Raw genomic sequence first — 21,148 nt, forward strand, 5'->3', positions numbered from 1 at the left:
GAACCCAAAGGGTCTGGAACCAGGAGACTGATCCCCTGCATTGTCCTTCTTGATTACATTTGGGCATTGCATAACACACACTCTCTTTCTGTCCCTCTCCTACTCTCCCCCCTTCTTCTTCACCCTGTTTATCTTCCCAATGGTATTTCGTAGGTAATTACAGGGGTAGCTGTGATTTCTTGTGAGACACTTTGACCCCCACCTCCAAGAACGGTATCAGGTATATCCACCAAAGTTTAGTCTTGAAAAGCACTGAGGATTCAAAGATAGAACCTCCCTTTATTTACTTCCTGCAAGAAATCACTTCTCTCTACATGTATATAAGGAGTTCCAGGGTGAGATTAAAGTGGGAACACATTAGATTCAGCGACTTTTCTCCCTTCCCTTTGCCGTTCCTGTCCCTCACCCTAAATCTGTGAGAACATGAGTGTCCATACCTCCTGCTGATGAAGGATGACACCCCCATCAGGCCGTGCCCGGGTCAGGCAGGCGAGGGGAGGAAAGCACACGCCCTGCTGTGGCCAGGATGAAGGCCACAAAAGCCATCCTGATCCTTTGACCTACATTGACGCTGATCCTGTTCCTTGGTGTCCCTGACTTTGGCAGTGTGGTTAGTTTAACTCTGTGCCCCCACCTTGAATTGAGCCTTGATGAAAAAGTAGTAGGAACCCAGGCCTGCCCCTGGGGGTTTGGGGTTTTTGTCTTGGAAAAGCATCAACCGAACTAGCAGGGGCAGGAGATCTGAATTCCTGTGGCTTGGGCTAACTTAGGTCCAAAGAAACCAAGTGCCTGTGATCATCTCCATTCCCCAAATGTGGCCGTGGCCTCTGGACTCCCTTCTCGCACTCACTCTCCCAGTGCGGATGGCTTCCAGGTTGCTTGCCCTCGCTTTACCGTTAGCCTGTCCTTCCATAGTTGAAATGCTTCAGCCTGCGGAATACTACTTGTGAACTGCTGCCGCGTGGCCGATCTAAAATCTTTTGGTTTAGCACATGCAGTCCCAAGGCAACTTTAAAGCACCAGTGTGCTTCCTCTCCCTTGGCGTCCTGAGATCTGCCCCTCTGGGTCTTCTGCTGGGCCACAGAGCCTCACCCTGGCTCATCTCTCCCAAAGCACTGCTTCTGCATATCAGGGATTTTTTATTTGCCTTGACCGTATGCCTCGGACCACCAGCTTGGCTGACTATATAATATGATGACCAGATTTGTGTGCAGGCATCAAAAAGAAGCCAGTCTGCATAATACCGAGTGATAGAGTAATGAGGTCTGTGGGTTGCTGCACTGAGTTCTTCTCCTCCATGCATCGCAAGGCTGAGTTTGCCTTAGTACCACTTCCAGATATTCTGTGGATGGTCTCTGGGCATGTTGTGGTGAAGGTCACTGTGCCAGAGAATTTTAGCAGATTTAACCAGCTTTGAAATGACTCCTTCCTGCCAATTTTTATACACAAGGAAAAGCAAACTATGAAGGCTGGTGAAGGTACCCCTCGTTCCCTCTTCTCCCTGCCATTTCTCAAACCCGTGAAGCTCCTTTGGCTAAAATGTTGGGGCTGGGTGCCTCCCACCCAGGAAAAGCTTTGTATAAATATTGATCTGAAAATCCCTGCCCTGGAGGGTAGTGGCTAGCACACCCTTAACTCTTACCTTTAAAAGAGCAGCTCTCCCGAGACCCGGTCTGAAACCCATGGAACGACCCCAAAGACCAGTAAGTCCCTGTGCACAGACCTAATGTGTTTCTCTCCGCTTCCACTTCAGACTTGCTGACCATGAAAGAGTATCACTGTTTGCTGCAATTATTGTGCCCGGATTTCCCACTGGAGCTGACTCAGAAGGCGGCCAGGTATGTCCCCTGGGCTCCTAAAGCCAACTCAGCCCTCTGTGCGACAGGGCTTTTTAGAGAAAGCTGAACTGCGTATAAACAAACCATTAGGAAAGAATAAAACCATTAGGAAAGAAACTGGCATTTGGAGAGAAGTCTATTTGGGATTTGCCCAAAAACATAATATTCACTTTCTGCGCATCCATACGGAAGCCAAATGATCCTTTGTGGTTTCTGTGGGGAGCCTTAGGGTCTGCAGAGAGAGTTGGGGGGTGGTGAAGTAAGGAGGCAAACACACACACACACACACACACACACACACAAACCCCCAGAGGATATTCTGAGAAAAGAAGAGGCAAGGGTTGGCAGTGACTTGTGAGGAAGCGGGCTGCAGTTGGAGACTGGAAAGACACGAAGGTGATAAAGCCCAGTTGAAGGAGGGGTCCATCGTATTATTGACGCTAAAAGGAGGTATTCAAGATCATTCCAGAACCAGGAAGACTTGGCAGAAGTAGTTAGAACCACCTAATTTCTGTGTTTGGTTTCACTGTCATTCACATTTTTAATCAAAATAGTTGAATTATGCACTCAGTTAACTGTTAACACAAAACCTGAGCTAAGGTAGCAAATGGAAGTATAGCAAAAAAAACTTGTTTTCTGAAAAGTGTCATAACAAAGTTTTTAGGAAAATACTCTGTCAGACACACCTCATTTTATTGTGCTTCGCAGATACTGTGTTTTTACAAATTGACGGTTGGTGACAACAGTGGGTTGAGCAAGTCTGCTGACACCATGTTTCCAACAGCATTCGCTCCCTTTGTGTATCTGGGGCACATTCCGGCAATTCTCACAACATGTCAGACTTTCCCATTATCATTATACTTGTTATGGTGATCTGTGATCAGTGATCTTAGACGTTACTGCTGTAAATGTTGTGTGTGGTCTGGCTGCTCCACCAGCCAGCCATTCCCCGATCTCTCTCCCTCCGCGTGGGCCTCCCTGTTCCCTGGGACACAGCTGTGTTGAAATTTGCCCAGTGAATAACCATACAGTAGCCTCTAAGTATTAAAGTAAAAGGAAGAATTGTACATCTCTCACCTTAAGTCAAAAACTAGAATAGAAATGATTAAGCTGAGTGAGGAAGGCGTGTTGAAAGCCAAGACAGGCCAAAAGCTAGGCCTCGTGCATCAAACCGCCAAGTTGTGAGTGTGAAGGAAAGGTTCTTTAAAGAAATGGAAAGTGCTGCTATAATGAATACATGAATGATAAGAAAGCAAAACAGCCTGATTGCTGACGTGGAGAAAGTTTTCGTGGTCTGGATAGAAGTTCAAACCAGTCACAACATTCCATTAAGCCAGAGAAAGCCTCATCCAGAGCAAGACTCTAACTCACTTCAATTCAATTCAACAGAAGCTGAGAGGTGAAGAAGCTGCAGAAAAGTTTAAAGAGGTTGGTTCATGAGGTTTAAGGAAAGAAGCAAGTTATCCAGAAGCTTTAGCTGAGCTACCTGATGAAGGTGGCTACACTAAACAACAGGTTTTCAGTGCAGACCAAACAGCCTCCTACTGGAAGAAGATGCCATCTAGGATTTTCACAGCCAGGGAGGAGACAGCAGTGCCTGACTCCAACGCTCCGAAGGACAGGCCGACTGTCCTGGTAGAGGCTAACGCAGCCGGTGACTTGAAGTTGAGCCAGTGCTCACTTACCATCCCGGAAATCCTCGGGCCCATAGAATTATGCTAACTCCACTTCTCCTGCGCTCTGAAAGTAGAACAACAAAACCTGGATGACAGCCCAACTGTTCACAACACGGTTTACTGAATATTTTAAGCCCACTGTTGAGATTATTTTTGATAGATGCCTTTCAAAATACTACTGCTCATTGACAGTGCACCTGGTCACCCAAGAGCCATGATGGAAAAGTACAAGATTAATGTTGTCTTCATGCCTGCTAACATAACATCCACTCTCCAGGCCACAGTCAAGGAGTAATTTTGACTTCCAAGTAGTATTATTTAAGATTGTTGTAGACGGTGATTCCTCTGGTGGATCTGGGCAAAATGAATTGAAAACCTTCTGGAAAGGATTTACCATTCTAGGTGCCATTAAGAGCATTCTGGGTTCATGGGAAAAGGTCAAAGTATCAACATCAACAGGAGTTTGGAAGAAGCTGATTTGACCCTGAGGGGTGACTTTGAGGGTTTGAGACTTCAGTGCAGGAAGTAACTGCAGCTGTGCGGGAAATAGTGGGAGAACTAGAATTAGAGGTGGAGCCTAAAGATGTGACTGAATTGCTGCAGGCTCACGACAGACTTAAACGAATGAAGAGTTGCTTCTTATGGACAAGTAAAGAAAATGGTTTCTTGAGATGGGATCTACTCCAGGTGAAGAAGCTGTGGAGATTGTCAAAATGAGAGAAAGATTTAGAATATAACAAACCTAGTTGATAAAGCAGCAGCAGAGTTTGAGAGAATTGACTCCAATTTTGAAAGAAGTTCTACTGTGCGTAAAATCATTCATGAAAGGAGTCAAATGCAGTGGGAGGCTCTACTGTTGACTTATTTTAAGAACCTACGGCAGCCACCCCAGCCTTCAGCAGCCGCCACCCTGGTCAGTCCTTGGCCATCACCATCGAGGCAAGACCCTCCGCCAGTGAAAAGACTGTGACTCAGCCCTGGCTGGTATAGCTCAGTGGATTGAGAGTGGGCTGCGAACCAAAGCATCACAGGTTCAATTCCCAGTCAGGGCACATGCCTGGGTTGCAGGCCATGGCCCCCAGCAACCGTACATTGATGTTTCTCTCTCTCTCTTTCTCCATCCCTTCCCTCTCTAAAAATAAATAAATAAAATCTTAAAAAAAAAAGACTGACTTGCTGAAGGCTTGGGTGATGGTTAGCACTTTTTAGCAGTAAAGTGCTTTATATTAAGCTATGTACATTGTTTTTTTAGACATAATACTATTGCACATTTAATAGACTACAGTATAATGTAAACGTAACTTGTATATGCACTAGGAAACTAAAAGATTCATGTAACATGCTTTATTACAACATGTGCTTTATTGAGCTGGTCTGGAACTGACCCACAGTATCTCCAAGGTACACCTGTATCACAACATACATGATGGATACATGTCATTACACATTGCCCGAACCCAGAGAAGATGTAACACCCCGAGTGCACAGTAATGTAAACCGTGGACTTTAGGTGATGACACAGCATATCAGTGTAGGTTCCTCATCTGTAACACATGCACCCCTCTGGGGGGACTGTTGATATGGGGGAGGCCATGCATGTGTAGGAAAAGGGGTTATACTGGAAATCTCTGTAACTTCCCTTCAACTTTGTTGTGCACCTAAAACTGCTTTTAAAAAAGTAAAATCTTAATAATAATTTCTTGAAATGCCCAGCTTCCTAAAATTGTAAAGAGTGCATTTACCTTTATTCTTTTGTTTAAATTCATTGACCGTATCTCACTTAATCCGTATAAAAACAGTTACTTCCCATTTTACAGAAAAATAAACTGATATATGTTAATCTTTAAAAGAAAACTTAAGAGGAAACCTGAAGGTTAAGTATGTTGCCCAAACTCACTGATAGCCCAGTTGGTTGGAGTATTGTGCTGTACACCAAGGTTGTGGGTTCGATCCCCAATTGGGGCACTTACGGGAAGCAACCAATCAGTGTTTCTGTCTTACATCAATGCTTCTCTCGCTCTCTCTGCCCCACCCCCAACCTTCCTCACTTTTTAAAAAATCAATAAAGCGTATCATCAGGTGAGGATACAAATAAGTAAAAAACAATCCCAGGTTCACCTGAATCCAGAGACTGCTGCCAACCTCCTCACACTTCCTGACATCATTTCTGCTTGGTGGTTTGACTCACTAACACCAAAGCCGCATGGGCCACACTGCACCTAGGATCCTCTCACTCCAGACGTGAGCCGCCAACCCCTGGCTGACTAGGAAGATGGGAAATCCTCCACTGCCGGACAGCACTCGCACGGGGAGCCTGTTTTGTGGTTCACAGCTCATACTCATTTTGCGGATCATGTGCAAAAAGCCTGTTCAGTGATCATACACCCAGAATTTTATAGGGTTTTGTTTCCCTCGTCCAGTGGATGCTTACCTTTCACAATGGCAACTGATCACTGGTAAAGGCTGCAGTCCCAGTTTTGTGATTTTAACTTACTCTGCTATCCAAAGGAGATTTAGATTCCTCACCCCCACCCACCTCTTAGCTGAAAAGGGTGTGGGAGATTATCTCTTGTAATTTAAAAGCAGCCAAGTGGAGTTAGCTTCAAATTTCCAATGAATAGTTCCTCCTTTGGAATCAGATCATTTTAAGGAAGATTCAGACCCAATTTTTTTTTTTTTTGCAGGGGAGGTATATGGCAGGGGTGGCTGGCCAGTAGGGAGAGAACTCAGCATTCTTAAGGACTGGGCTTAATAATAAAAATTAGCTACAGTTTCTACATAGCTGAATAATAAAAAATCAGCTTTGGCTGTAAGTAGAAAATTCCTAAAGAATTCTCGGAGGAGGAACCGTGTGTGTGTGTGTGTGTGTGTGTGTGTGTACTCGGTGAGGGCAGACAGCGTCCCGCCAGTCTCGTTTGCTGCCAAGGTCACTGTCGCTTAGTGTAGCACCGAGACCCACGCCAGACACTCCATCAGAGTCTCCTGAGGGAATGGACCTGTGAATGAGCATTCTTTGTCTGAAAGTTAAGGCGGTTCTAATAGTCCATGGTTCTCAGGCACTAAGGACAAAGGTCAGAAACTACATCCTACATTCACTTTTCATTCATTTATACCTTCATCAAATATTTCTTTTCTCACAACGTTTCGGGATACCATATAATTCACCCATGTAAAGTATTAAATTCAATGACTTTTAGTACATTCACAAAACAGATTCACATCCATTGCCACGGGCAGTTTTAGAATATTTTAATTAGGCCAGAAAGAAACCCTGTCCCTTCAGCCATGACTCTCCAGTCCTGTACTCACCCCCGGCCTTAGGCAGCCGCTGAACCACTTTCTGTCCCTGTAAGTCTGCCATTTATTTTAAACTCCAGACATTTAAAATAAATAGAACCATATAATATATGGTCCTTTGTGACTGGTTTCTTTCACTCGGCCTGCTTTCAGGGCTCACCACGTGGTAGCGTGTGTGTCGGTACTTCACAGAACACTTCTCGTGTGCCGGCTTTGCGCCAGGAGCTGTTTTACACGCTGCGGGTGGTGGGTACAGTGACCTGCAAGTTAGAGATCCTGCCATTCAAGAAGCCTGACGTTGGGTTTAGAAGGGGATCGCTTGGGTGTGGGCTACTGCCTGCCCCCACTTTGCGACAACACATCACCTAGGTCTCTATCACTGCGCCTTTCCCGCCCTTCACCCGCAGGGGGTGAGTGTAGGAGGGCGAGCCTTCTGTACTATTTTCCGCCCCCAGCAGCCACAGCTTTGCGTTTGCCCCGCCCATCTCCCAGATCCTTCCGAACAATCTGACGTATGTCGGCACTGCCGGCTAGAGTAGGAGGAAGGGAGTCCTCTACGGCAGATCCTTACAGTTAACGATACCAAGGGCTGTTTGTCTAACTGTGCCAGACGCTTGCCCCTGCTCACCAAGAGGCCTGCTGTTTGACTGAAACTTCAGACCTTCCAGTGGGAGGAGGAGGAGGGAGCGCTGCGGCCAGCCCAGGCCAACAGCAGAGTGAGGGAACCGCGGGAACGAGAGCGTGAACAACAGAACGCCTAGCGTGGGTGTCCAACCTGCAGCCCAGGACGGCTATGAATGCGGCCCAGCACAAAATCGTAAATTTACTTAAAACCTTTTTCTTGCTCATCAGTTTTCATTACTGTTTGTGTATTTAATGTGTAGCCCAAGACAACGCTTCTTCTTCAGTGCGGCCCAGAGACACCAAAAGGTTGGACACCCCTGGCTAGGGTAACGCTCAGGATACTGGCTGCAAAAGTAGAGGTGAATGCAGAACTAGGGGAAGTGTGTTTTCTCCTTTTTGTGTGAGCATCCGGCTTCTATGTCCGCCCCACTTCCCAGGCCATCCTTCCCCAAATACCGCCCACGCCGGTGTGTGCGTAGTGAATTGTACCTACCCCAGAAAGTGCACTGATGGTATAAGCTATTCTCATCTTGTTCAGGATCCCAGCTTCGCCCCCCACACAAGCCCGGCCCTCAGACTGGCCTGGCAAATGGGGGTGGCTAGGCCTTGCAGGCATCACTGCTTCCAGAAGAGGCCCTGCCCGTCCCGTCTCACTGCTGGGCTGGCTCACTTTGCTCAGGCTGCAGGAGGAGGCTCCCGTCTGCGCTGATGTGTGTGTGAAAGAATGTAATCCCCGGCAGCTATGCACCAGCACCTGTCCAGGGTACGGCATCTCCACATGCACCTGACTTACGTGTCGCAAGTACCTCGGCCAGGCCCTGGGGCAGCAGGTGTGAGCTGGAGACACAGGAAAGAACAAACAGACTCCGCGGCAGTGGCCAGCCAGGGGTCCTCTCCACCTCACACAGCCCTGCAGCGGTGGGAGTTGCTAAGTGATTTTATTCCCAAATGGCCACCACAGCCCTCCTCCCCCAACTGCCCCCCCCACCCCCGGTCTCCGTCCCTCAGGGCCTGGGGGCTTTCCCGGTGGTTCAGACCATGCAGTGAGAGCCAGACTTCTTTGTTGTCATTGGTGTTGTCTTCTTATCGAGGTGTAATTGACATGTAACATTATATTTGTTTCAGGTGTATAATATCATTCGATGTTTGTATATATTGCAAAAATGATCACCACAGTAAGTCTAGTTAAGATCTGCCACCACACAGTTAGAAATTTTTTTTTCTTGTGATGAGAACTTTTAAGATCTATTCTCCTAGCAACTTTCAACTATGCAATGCAATATTATTACCTATAGACCCCATTCTGTACATTACATCTTCTTGACTTATTTATTTTAAAGCTGGAAGTTTGTACCTTTTGACCCCCTTCACCCACTTCACCCATCCCCTAACTCCCACCTCCGGCAGCCCACCAATCTGTTTATCTGTTTGCTGTACAAGCTTGCTTTGTGGGCTGGGTACACCCTCCTCTTGTAGTTGAGCCTTGATTTCTGTTGGCGGGTCAATGGGAGGGATGTATCCAGGTCAGTCAGCTGCAAGGACTGGCTCTGACCACTGACCACCAACCTCCACCCTCCATGGAGGATCAGCTGTGCAGGGGTAGGGTGGTGGTGCTCCAACATGGTCTGTAGCTGTCCACTGTGTGTGCAGGTTATGGCATTTTCTGGGTGGTGCAGGCCAAGGTCAGCCCCCTCCTGTGTTCTGCCCTGGGGCCACCCTGTCTGAGCTATAAAGCAATCTGAGATGGCTGCTACTTGTGCTGTGCTTGGAGATTCCCAGGCAAAGCCAAGCTGTGAATCTAGGCTGTTTACTGCTAGTGCCAGGCCTGGGGCCACGTAGCAAGAGGTAGGAGGTCTGAGGGCTCACTGAGGCCAGCTGTTGCTTGTTTGAAAGGATTTAGGAAGTTGGGAAGCTTGAGCTAAGGCCATGCATTCATATGGAAAAGCAGCTTTGGTGGGCCAGTAAGTTGGGGGGCGTGGGTAGAGTCTTTGGAGATCACCCAGGTGGGTCAAACAGTGTTAGCCAGGTTGATGGAGTCTCAGATATGACACCCGCCTGCCAGTTCTGTGGCTGTCAGGAGAGAGTTCAGAAAAGGGACAGTGGCCTCTGCCCACCTTTCTGTCTGGGAAAAAGCTGTCCCCCAGCTCTCACCTTTGGTGCCAGACACATTTTCTTTATTTATCCATTCATCAATGGACACTTACGTTGTTCCCATTATCAGGCTATTATAAATACTGCTGCGGTGAACATGAGGACGTGTATATCTTTTCAAGTTCGTGTTTTCGTTGTCCTCAGATAATTACCAGAAGTGGAATTGCTGGACCGTATGGTTGTTCCAGCTTTAGTTTTAGGGGGAACCGCCATACTGTTTTTCTTAGTGGGTGCAAGAGCTAAACTTCTTGAGTTCAATTCCTGGTTCATAATTGACCAGCTGTGCCCTTGGGGAAGGTCTCTCGTTTCTCTGAGCCTCACTTTCCTCACTTGTAAAGTGGGAGTAATAGTAAGAGTCGTAATAGTTGAAGAAGTATGTAATGTGCTTAAAATAAGGCCTGGCACTGCGTGAATTTTCAGCCTTGACCTATGAGAGCACAGGCACCGTCGGGTTCGGAAGACCTGCGTGTACGTGCACCTGAGCCCTATTAACTGCATGACCTTGGGGGTCTGTCCTAACTTCTCTATGCCCTGTTGTCACATCGGTAGAATGGGGGTAATGCATCTAAATGATAGGGTGGTTGTCAGATTTCAACAAAAAATATATATAAATTGCTTAGCATGTTGTAGACATTCTACAAATAAGTTTCTTGTTGTTAAAACAATGTTGGCATTATTATTATAACAAGATTTTTTAATATAAATGAGAAGTTCCTAGATTCCCTGAGGCAGTACTTTCTGACCTCTTTCACAACACAACACTCAGAAAATACTGTATGACAAAGAGCAGGGTGAGACAGGACTGCCTGTGATGAGCCTGCTGCTCTGGCCTCCTCCTGGCCGGGCCAAGGGGACTGTCATACCTGTACCTCACTCGAGGCCCCAGTGACACAGGGAGAGAAAGCTGTGCTCCAGGGGTGAAGGTTTAAAGCTGTGCAGCAGAATCACCTGCAGGGCTTACCAAACCACGGATTTAACTCATGTCCCCATCGCCAAAGGCCTGATTCCCCAGTGAGCAGCTTCTGATTGGTAGGAAAATCTCCTCCGTTGTGGTTGTGTGCCGAATGCACACACGGCCCGCTAAAGAAGCCAGTTTCAGACACAGCCACTCACCGCCACTGAAGAGAGTCGCTCCGTGGTTCCTGATGGTGAAGGACTTGGCTCCTGGAAACAGACAGCCCTGGATTCAAATCCCAGTTCCCTGGCTGACTGGCTTGTGACACTGAGCAACTTCTCTAAGCCTCAGTTTCTCCGTCTGTAAGATGGAAATAAAAATAGCACCCGCCTCTTAGATTTAATGATATAATACAGGTAAAAATACTTCTCATATAACCCTCAAAATATATTACCTATTTTTGTTTTTAAAAATTTGTAATTGATTTTTTTCTAGAGAGAGAGAAAAACACCAGTTTGTTGTTCCACTTATCTCTGCATTCATTGGTTGATTCTTGCATGTGTCCTGACCGGGGATTGAACCCACAACCTTGGTGTATTGGGCTGATGCTCTAAGCAACTGAGCTACCCAGCCAGGGCCATATAGTACCTATTTTTAAAAATCATAATTAGTGAATGGGAAGTGTGTTTAATTCCTATAATTTTTTTTTAAACTTTATATTTATTTTTTTATTTTATTTATTTTTAGAGAGGGAAGAGAGAGAGAAAGAGAGAGAGAGAAACATCAATGTGCAGCCACTGGGGGCCATGGCCTGCAACCCAGGCATGCGCCCCGACTGGGAATCGAACCTGCAATGCCTGGTTCGCAGCCCATGCTCAATCCACTGAGCTATGCCAGCCAGGGCTAATTCCTATAATTTATTTGTCAGATGTTCACTGAACATCGTCTGTCTGCCGGACCTCATGCCGCGCACTGAGGGTGCGCCTGTGCGCCGTCTTAGTGTCTTTCTTTACGCCCCTCCCTGCAGTGTCTTTCCGCACAGGAATATCTGCCCTCCCTGGGTCCGACCGCCATTCAGCAGTACCACTGTTGCCCCAAAAGGTCTTTCTCCAAAGCGCCGTCCTTTCCTTCCTCATCCTGTCATTCCCCAAATGCCTGTTACGTGCCGGTCACGGTGCTTGTGGAGGGGCTGTGACAGTGAGCAAAACAGACGTTGTTCCAGCCCTCAAGGAACATACGGACTGACAGACGGCAGACACTGAGTGAGTGAAATGCTAAGTGCAATAGGACATACAAACGGGAGACCCAGCCTGGCCTGAGGACTCACGGACGGCTTTTCCGTGAGGAAGAGACGTTGAATTTGGGACCTAAAGGATTAGGAATAGGTGAACATGCCCTCTCAGCCATCAAGACATTATTGTTACAAGGCCATCAGAATTAACACAGTGTGTTACCAAAGTGAGGGCAGAGTCTGGACAGGCCAGAACAGACCCGTGCGTGTGTAAAACCTGACGTACACAAAGGTGGCAGTGCAGAGCGGTGGGAAGGATGGCCAACAAGGGGTGGCGGAGCAGCTGCTTTTCCACAGTGTGAGGCAGGTCTCGGCCTCAGACCGTCCTCAGAGGTCAGTTGCACAGAGGCTACAGAATGAAGTGTGAAATGCGAAACTCTTCAAAAGGGAACAGAGGGAACTATTTTTATGGCCACCAGGTAGTTAAAGAGTTCTTAAACAAGATACAAAAAGCCCAAGCGCAGTGGACGAGATTGATAAACTTGACCGCAAACAAAGTTGCGCTCGTTTACTCCGTCGTTCATGGAGGTGCCCGTTGTTCACGGAGGTGCCCGTTCCTCGCCAGGCACACTCTTGGGTGCGAGGACAGAGCAGTGGGCAGAACAACGTCCTCGCCCCCGTGGAGCTGGCGGTCGACGGGGAGGAGAAATGTCAGCTCAGGTGCAAGACTCTCCTGATGGCAAAGTGAACCCTGGCCAAAGCCGCGGAAGTGCTGAACCCCAACCCACTCGACCACCAAGGAATTAAGAATTTAAATTTTCCATTCAACAAAAAAACATCATAAAGTCGAAGGACAAGCCGGTGACTGGAAGAGGATATTTGTTATGTATAAAACAACAGATTAGTCTGCAGAACTTTTAGTCTCAAGAATATTTTATAAATAACACCTACAAACCAATAGAAAAAGCTAAATGACCTCAGTAGAAAAAGAATCTGAAGATATGAACAGGCGACACATGGAAGAGCAAACCCCAACAGCCAGTAAACACGTGGGCACATTTTCATGCCCAAACTCACTAGTAACCAGAGAAACGCCAATTAAAATGGAGATTCCGCTTCACACGCATCAGATTAGCAAAAACGGAGAAGCCTGGCAGGCCGCGTGCTGCTGAGGATGCAGAGCAGCTGGAATGCGCACAAGCTGCTGCTGGGAATGTGGGTGGCTACCATCATTTTGAAGCAATGGGGGCAAGTCCCAAAAGGTCCCAGAGGTGGGCCTGCTTGTAAGGACACGTGCAGCGCTGTTCGCAATGGCTGCCACTGGAACAGCTGCGTGTCCCCCGCATTAGAAAGGACAAAGTGTGGCCCCTTCAGAGAGGGGGACTCCACACGGCAGCTAAAGGGAACACGGGGGCGTACTCGTACACGCACATCGAGAAGTCGCAAGGAACCAAGTTACTGAATGACACTGAATCTGAACTCAAGCAAAAAAAGAAAGCCACCTAATGTTTTAAGAATACAGGTATGTGTGTGAGTGAATGCAGCACGAAGACATGGAGAGGGATGCTTAGCCACCGTGTTTCAGTCAACGCGTGCGGAGCCCCCAAGTGTCGGAGGTGACCCCTGAGAAGGAGGGCGGAGGGATTTGAGGAGGGAGGGGTTCACGTGCGGCCCGAACGGTATGTGGGGTGGTTTACGAAGCTTTTAAAAATGGAAGCAAGGGTGGAAGGTGTTTCGGTTTGATGAAGTTGGCCAGTGGGTACACAGGTGTTCGCCATGTTCTCCTCTGTGATTTTCTGGGGTTTGAAATAGTTCACTGAGAGCAAAAAGGGCGGGGCGGGTTCGGGTAGGGAGTGGCGGGAGGGGAAGCAGTGGGGGAGTCGGCAGCCTGGGAAGAAGCCAGGCTGTCGGCAGCGATGACTGAGGGGGACCCGAGAGGGACCTGAGAAACCAGTGGGCCCAGAGTTTGAGGAGTTCGCGGCCATGCATTGGATTTGGGTACAGGGACACCTTGGGGACCTTGAGGGTTCAGTGCCAGACCACTGCAGTAAAGTGAGTATTTTAATAAAGCAAGTCGTAATCCTTTTACTGGTGGAGGATCTTGCCCACAGCTTGTACAAAACGCAGCATCTGTGAGGTGCGATGCAGCGAGCCGTGCCTGGATTTACCCTGACGGTGCGGAACAGCCCTCCCCTGGCTGCAGGGCTCCTTGGCGGGACCAGGAAGGGGTTTCCGTGCTGAGTTGGGTCCTCCACGCTGTCTGCTGGGAGGAACGTCACTGGGACCTAAGCTTCCAGCCCTCCCGAGGGCAGTGGCTCTGCACTGACAACAAACCCGAGAGAGGCAGGAAGGACACGGCCACCCGAGAGCACGGAGCCCACTGTCTCGTGCCCGGTGCAGCTGCAAGGGGTCTAGGAACCAATCAGAGTCCGAGGGACGGGCGTCGGAACTGCAGCTCCTCACCTGCAGCTCGGGACCCTGGCCCCATTTCTGAACCTCCCTGAACCCGAGTTCTCAGTGAGCGCAGCTCACAGGACTGACGTGAGAGGGAAATGAAATGGCAGCCACAGGGTGGTGGAGAGTAGCCGCCGCCCTCCTCGTCTCGCTGCCGGCACTCTGGGTCCGGCTTCTGAGGCCCCACCGGCAGGTGGCACTGGGGCCCCCTGGAGCTGCAGGCTGGACCAGGGCAGAGCAGGGGCCTGGAAATCCCGTGCTGCTTTGAGGGCCTGGACTTGGGGCAGCTGGTGCAGCGCGTGGGTGCCTCCCCCAGGCACAGACAGGCTTGGGACACCCTTCAGCTGCACTCGTGAAGAACACCGGTCGTGTGACCCCCAACCGGCAGAGCGGGCATGGAAGGTGGCTCTTCTTTCTGGCCCTGGCTCGAGCTGGCTACCCCCAGCAGTGGCCTCGAAACAAGATAGCTTCCGCCCCAGAGCCTCTGCCCGGTTGGGTGCTGGCAACACTTACTTCCTCTGAGCTATATTTTTCTTTGCTATTTTGAGCTCTTCCAGCACCTGAAACAAGCTACCTTACCCTTATTTTGAGTGCTCATTATTCCCTAGGCACAGTACATCATCATACTCTTGCACAAACATCCTGGGAAACAGGAACGGTGATTATCTTTCCTCTTTACAAATGAGGAAACTGCAGCTCGGAGAGGAAAGGTGACTGGGCCAGTGAGTGCTGGAGCTGGGATCTGATCCCGGGCTGCAGACCCAGAACTCCCGGAAATGGGTGCAGCTCGAGCTACTGGACCAGGAGCCCCGACTCTTACGGGCAAATAGGAAATTGGCCATTCGGTGGGTTCAGCCTGGAAACTGTTGCTTCCTGGGCACCCACGTACCCCGCAGCAGCCAGCCCATCCCAGCTGCTGCAGGTCAGCGAGGGAGGGCGAGGATGGCCGGCCCCCTCAGGATTAGCTCGGACCCTGCCAAGTGCCCTCTCTCCATTGCAGTCGTGGGCGCTAGACTCCACCCTTCATGTGATTCCGCCCGGAGCCAGCCTGGACTGAAGGGCCTTCACTTCTCCCCCGGGGTCCCTCTCTCTGGCCCGGAGGCCGGGCCTGCAAGGATCCCTCCACAACCCAACAGATTCGTACAGACTCCTGTTGGCAGTAGCTCCACGCTGGCTCCACTTCAAAGCAGGGGCGGCCGGCTCCTCCAGGTGTCAGAAGCAGCTGGCACGTTCGCCGAAGGCCTCTGGCAGGAAGGGGTGTTGAGCCAACTGCCATCAACTGGAAAACAGCACATGTGGATGACCTCCTCCCCCAGCGAGTCCTTCTTGAGCCTCTGGGGGTGGGGACAGGTTTGAGTTCAGAGTGAAGGAGCAGGCCGTCTGTGGGATACGGGACTGTCCCTGTCACCAAAGGCCACGACAGGCCTGGAAAGCCCCCTTCCTGCCTTGCCCCACAACGCAGCACATTGGTTTGGAGGCAGACGGTGCAGCACATGATGTTTCTAAAGTCACTCAGAGTCTCTGAGTCTTCCCGACGTGCCGCCGCCACAGTGCTCCCGACAGCAGACTTCTTCCCCGGCAGAGCCAGGCTGGCCACCGGGAGAAGCCCTCAGGTCTGTCCACACCGGGGACGACGCTGGCAGGGCCGGCCGAGCTCCTTCACACTGGTGGGACGTGCTCGCCGTCTCAGGTTTCTGCTGGGGCAGCTCCAGCCACAAGCACACCCCTTCACAAAGCAGCCACATTCCCAGAGCTTCAAAGCTTGAAGAAGTCTTCTGGGGCCGGACTCTAGATCCCTGTGGCATCCCCTCAGAGGCAGCCCTTCGAAAGCCAGGTCTCGGCCCTCACCTCCGTAGACTAAATGCATCATCGATGTCCTGGGCGGCGGGCTCTGCACCACTCTGACCCCTGTGCCATGGCTCCGGTTTATTGCACTTAAGTGGACTGCCCACGGCTGCACGTAGTATCCAGACGTTCCCCGGGCCAGGGAAAAGAAAGGGCACTGTGGCTGCGCTTACCCTCTGTTCATACTTTCCTGCACTCGACAAAGGTGCTGAGTGACGGCTCTGTGCCCTGCACCACACTGGGCCCTGGAGTTGGGCCGCAAAGAGGCAGCGATGTCGCCCGGTCGATCTCGCAGCCCTGGGCACAGGCACGCGCGGACAGTGTGAGGAGGGCAGCAGAGGAGGAACTGTGCCGGCCCACAGCCAGGAGGCCAGCCCTGGCCTGGCATGAGGAAGGGATCCCAGAGAGGTGCTGCGTGGGCTGCAACCTTGCAGAGAGAGTGGGCGTGGGGCAGGCGCGTTAGAGGCGGAGGGACCGGCTTGTCTGCAGGGCCCAAGGAAGGAGGGAAGAGCCGAAGGGTCGGTGTGGCTAGAGTGCCCTGAGGGTCACTGCTGTGGCCTCCAGGAGCCAGGAGAGGGGAGGCAGAGGACAGAACACGTGGGCAGGAATGGGGACTCTGCTCCAAGGGCGATGGGAGCCTGTGAGTTGTAAAATGGTCAGATTTGCATCTTAAAAGAGATCTTTCTGACTCCAGTATGGCTACTCAGTTAGAAGCAGGCCAGAGTGGTTACAGGAAACAGGAAGAGGTCCATCCAGTTGTCCAGGAAAAAGAGGTGGAGGCGGAGCCCTGGCCTGGCAGCTCAGCCGGTTGGAGCATCACCTGATGAGGCACCAATGTCGCAGGTTCCACCCCCAGTCAGGGCGCACACAAGAACCAACCAGCAAATGCATAAATAAGTGGGACTGCAGATCGATGTTTCTGTCTCTCTCTCTCTCAAATCAGTAAACAAACTTGTAAAGCTGTGGAGGAAAGCAGAGGACACGAGAGGAATGTCAGGGGTAGGACTGACGGACTTGGTGACTGACTCCTGTGGGTGGGCAGGCGAGGGAGTTCCAGGGACGTCAGGAGGACTCCCGGTTTCTGGCTGACAGGGGTAGTGGGGGTGTCGCTGATAACAAAAGCTAAGATCCAAGTGGTTTTTCCGGCAGCGCCTCACTGCTTGCAGTCAAGAAAACCCCTCATCCTTTTCACACACGCTGCTGGGGCCCAGCCACACGGCCCTCAGAAAGAAAGTCCCTGCCCGCATCACCCGCCCCCAGCTAGCCTGCTGGTCCCCCCCCCCACCCCCACCCCCGCCGCTGTAAGTTTCTGCCCACCAAGAAGCAGGGGCCAAGACCAGGGCGCACACAGCTGCCCTGCTCCGCAGAGATCACCCCCCTTACGCTGTTGGGCCCCGGGCCCTCTGCTGGCTGTGTTCCTGCTCACCCCCAGGTGCCCGTCTTAAAAAAGGGTGCTAATGGTCGCAGTCAAGCACGACACCTGACGGGAGCCTACAGGCCAGTTCTGAGGCTAGGGGCGGGGGGCCGGGGGGGGGGGGGGGGGGCGGGCCCTGCGTGCGGCTTCTGGTCCTCTCGGTGGCCGAGAGGGGGCGCTGCTCACGGGAGCTCCTCCGAAGCCCTAGCACATGCAGTCCCGTCTCCGGAGCCCTTCTGGGGTCAGACCGTGCAGGTGGTCGCACAACTCTGTGAATGCACTAAACACAGTGCACACTCTCAAAGGGCGGGTTTATGGTATTTGAGTTGTATTGGAAGATAAGTAAATGAACAAATAGATAAATTAGGAAATAGTAAACGGAGACAAATGCTGTAAACAGGAGCACTGGGTCCAGGTTGGTGATAAACAAGGGAAGCCGGGGAGCATCTTCAAAGGCTTTGGCTCCCCTTCGTGGTTTCCTGCTTGGGGACGTTCTCAGCCTGGCACTCTTCCTTAGTAATTAACTTCAGGCCACTCGGGTTCTTAGCTGTCCTGGGAGTGGGGCAGGAAGGAAAGGTCACTGGCTCCCCTCCTCTGGGGACTTCTCCGCTGAGCCGGGAATGGAAACGCTTTGAGGTGTCGGCGGCTCTTCCTCCCTCCGCACGCAGTCTGGGAGAGCTCGTTCCTGCCGGCTCTCTGCCTCTCACGCCTCTCCTGGCCCGTGCAGTCAGAGTCTGGGCTTTGAGCCTTCCTGTTCCTTTTTGCTTGCCTTTCTGAGAAACGGGAGTGACTATTGCGTCTGGCTGGGTCCTGGGTCCCAGGAACCAGTAATGGAGGGACCTGGGCGCCCTCCTGTGGGCCTCGGCAGCATTGCGTCTTCCCACCCTCTGCCCTTGAATTTTTCCAGCTAGAATTTTAATGTTCAACTTTTGGTAGTTGGGGCAGTTTTTTTTTCTTCCCCAAGAGATACATGAGAAACAGCCAGGCCTCCAGATACAGGTGAAAAATAAAGAATTGAAATTATCCACAGAAACTAAGAAATAAAGGCAAGTGTTTATGCTGTGTTTTACAAGAGGCAGTGAGACCTGCAGTCGGGCAAACACTGGGACTTGGTCCACTTGCCTGTGAAGTGGGACCGATGGCGGGTCCTACCGCACTGTCGTGGGGAGAACTGAGCACAGGCCAGACCCCTAGTGCGGTGCCCGCCAGGAAGCAGGCACTCAGTAAGTGGCGCACCTGTGCCCACTGTTGCCGCCATCACCACCAAAGACCAGTGCAGAGACCGTCCTCACTCTGGGGGAGACCCGGAACCGGGGCCACCTGCCTTGAGAAATTCCAGGGGACCGCCCACCTTACGGTCTCTGGAAAGCCTCTCCCCACGGGCTGCTGCGGCTGCCAGTGTGAGGACCCTGGGACCCTGGGATGTGGGGAGAGATTTAGGAAAATACACGAGAGAGCAAGATAAAACCCTTTTTTTAAATGTAAAGATAAAGCCAGACGGGCCCCATCAGAAACAGATTGGGGTCCCAGCGCCCTTTCAGTGGATGAGTTTGGCACCCTGCCTGGCACCTGGATGGGGCCCAGCAAATGCCCATGCCCTTCCCTCCTGCCCTCTCCCTGACGAGGCCCGGAGTAGGGGATGAATGTGGCTCTAGTGTTTCTCCTGCGCGGCATGTGTGCAGTGGGAGGAACTAGAGAGGAGAAACCAGGAGGCAGTCCACTCGTGAGAGTGGCTGCCGTGATGTCACGAGGGGCGTCGTGTCCCTGGCCCTCTCAAGTGCAGAGTCCCCGGGGGCTGGGTTCCCTCGTCCCCTGTCTGCCCTCTGTGTCCCGGGATCCGAGGTGCCTGTGGCTCTTCTGGTCCTCGGTAGCTTGTGAAATCCCAGTGCCACTGCCAAGACCCTTTGAAACCTCTTGGCTGTTCTTTTTGCCTTTTCTGATCAGCTGTATTTATTCCGAACTAAACGGTCCTCACTGCAGGATGAAAGGCTTTACTGCTGAAGTCGATGAAAAGAGATCTTGGCTGCATTACAATTGTGCCCTCTCCTTGCTGCCCAGCCCCCTTTCCTCCCTCCTCGCGCCCCATCCCCAGGCTGGGGACACAGAGACCGGACTGGGAGCCCGCCCCTGGGAGTGTGGTCAGCTCAGTTTGGTGGCAGAGCCCCACCGAGGAAGCCGTGAGGTGACTGGGAGGAACTTGTCTCGGGGGGGCCTTCTCCCCATGTCTTGCTGCCCCCTGGGAGACTAGAGCCCCAGGAATGGCGTGCACTCTCTCCCTCTCTCAAACGCTTTTCTCTCTCTCCCCCTCAGGATTGTGCTCATGGATGACGCTGTGGACTGCCTGATGTCTTTTTCAGATTTCCTCTTGGCCTTCCAGACCCAGTTTTACTACTCAGGTGAGAGTCTCCAGGGCCCGCGTGGCTCCTGTCACAGCACACGTCCCTCTCCTGCCCCTCGCCCCCTCCACCTTTGTGCCCGCACACGCGTCTCTCTCCCGTACTTCCTTCCGTGGCGTGCTTCAGCTCAGGTCACCACAGGGACCCAGTTCTCGTCGCTGGCGGCCACCGGGCTCAGCGTGGGGAGCCTACTTCCTCAGCGTCCTCCAGGCTCGGAAAAGCACGGCTGGCAGTGCGGCAAATCCTTTTGAGTGATAATAACAACAGTACACACCATTGTAACAATGCCTGATCAGTTCAGTATTTATCAAAAACGTACTGTGTGCCTGGCAGAGCACTGAGGCCACTGATCCTTCTAACAGCCCCAAGAAATCGGTCCTTTAAGACAGCAGCCCCCAACCTTTCTGGCACCAGGGACCGGTTTTGTGGAAGACAGTTTTCCCACGGACCAGGGAGGGGGAATGGTTTCGGGATGAACCAGGCACATCACATTCAAGCTCACCTCCGGCTGCACCGCCCGTTCCTGAGAGGCGGGGGGTCAGGGACCCCCGCTTTAAGAGATGAGCGTACAGAGGTAGGTAGCAGTGCTAACCAGTGGTGGAGCCCAACTTGCACAGAGGGGCTCTGCTGAGTGTCTGCCATCCGAGGGCCCCACCCCCGCCCCGCCTGGCCTCGTGTGTGCGAGCCTGTGCTTTCCCACCCACAGCGCTGGTGAGCACACACCAGTGCTGCCTCACACTGCCGCCCTGCTCCCCAGCACACACCAGCTTCGCCCTTAAACCCCCTCTGGAATCAGGTGGGATTACAACGGGCAGATGAATACGAATGCGTGGCAGCTCACACGCACAACGGCAGATGGAATGTTGGGTTTAAAATTGCTGACTGTGTCCACAAACAAACTTGTTTAAAACAAGCTCTTCCAGTAAACAGAAGGCTGTCCTTGGAGCCTGGACTTGGCCGTCTTGCCAGCTGCTGGCCCGGCCAGCCCTGGCCTCCCTCAGACATGGCATTCCGTTTTCTTGGTGGCAGCCCCCCGGGCCTGGCCAGGCAGGGTCTGGGGCCTGGGGCTCTTCACAGCTCCTGGCATTTGTTTCCTGTTTCTCTAAAGCCCTTGGGCCCTAGAGGAGGAGCAGAAGCCAAGTTTGGGAGGACGATCCCCCTTGCTGCTGCGCAGGCGCGGTGTCCGTGGGCGGTGAGAGGAGCCCCCAGTCACTGCTCACCAACACCGCCTTGACTACAGACCTGAGAAACAATTTCAGATGTTCAGTACATTCTCAGCTTGCAGGCTTTCTCTTCCACACCGGTACTCCAACATGCTTGCTTGCTT

At 51.6% G+C, this 21,148-nt stretch overlaps 1 protein-coding gene across 5 annotated transcripts in view; it reads left to right on the plus strand.

Annotated features, from left to right (window-relative positions):
• The window catches only part of C6H11orf49 (chromosome 6 C11orf49 homolog), a 170,653-nt gene that overhangs the window by 143,102 nt on the left and 6,403 nt on the right, over positions 1–21,148 (plus strand). For all 5 annotated transcript variants that reach the window (XM_036029340.1, XM_028515317.2, XM_028515314.2 and 2 more), the window contains 2 exons: positions 1,754–1,838; positions 19,736–19,821. In XM_036029340.1, coding sequence (XP_035885233.1) covers positions 1,754–1,838; positions 19,736–19,821 — 171 coding nt within the window. The remainder of the gene's footprint in view (positions 1–1,753; positions 1,839–19,735; positions 19,822–21,148) is intronic.

The sequence above is a fragment of the Phyllostomus discolor genome, chromosome 6 (assembly GCF_004126475.2).
Source record: "Phyllostomus discolor isolate MPI-MPIP mPhyDis1 chromosome 6, mPhyDis1.pri.v3, whole genome shotgun sequence".
In the NCBI taxonomy this organism is placed as follows: Eukaryota; Metazoa; Chordata; class Mammalia; order Chiroptera; family Phyllostomidae; genus Phyllostomus; species Phyllostomus discolor.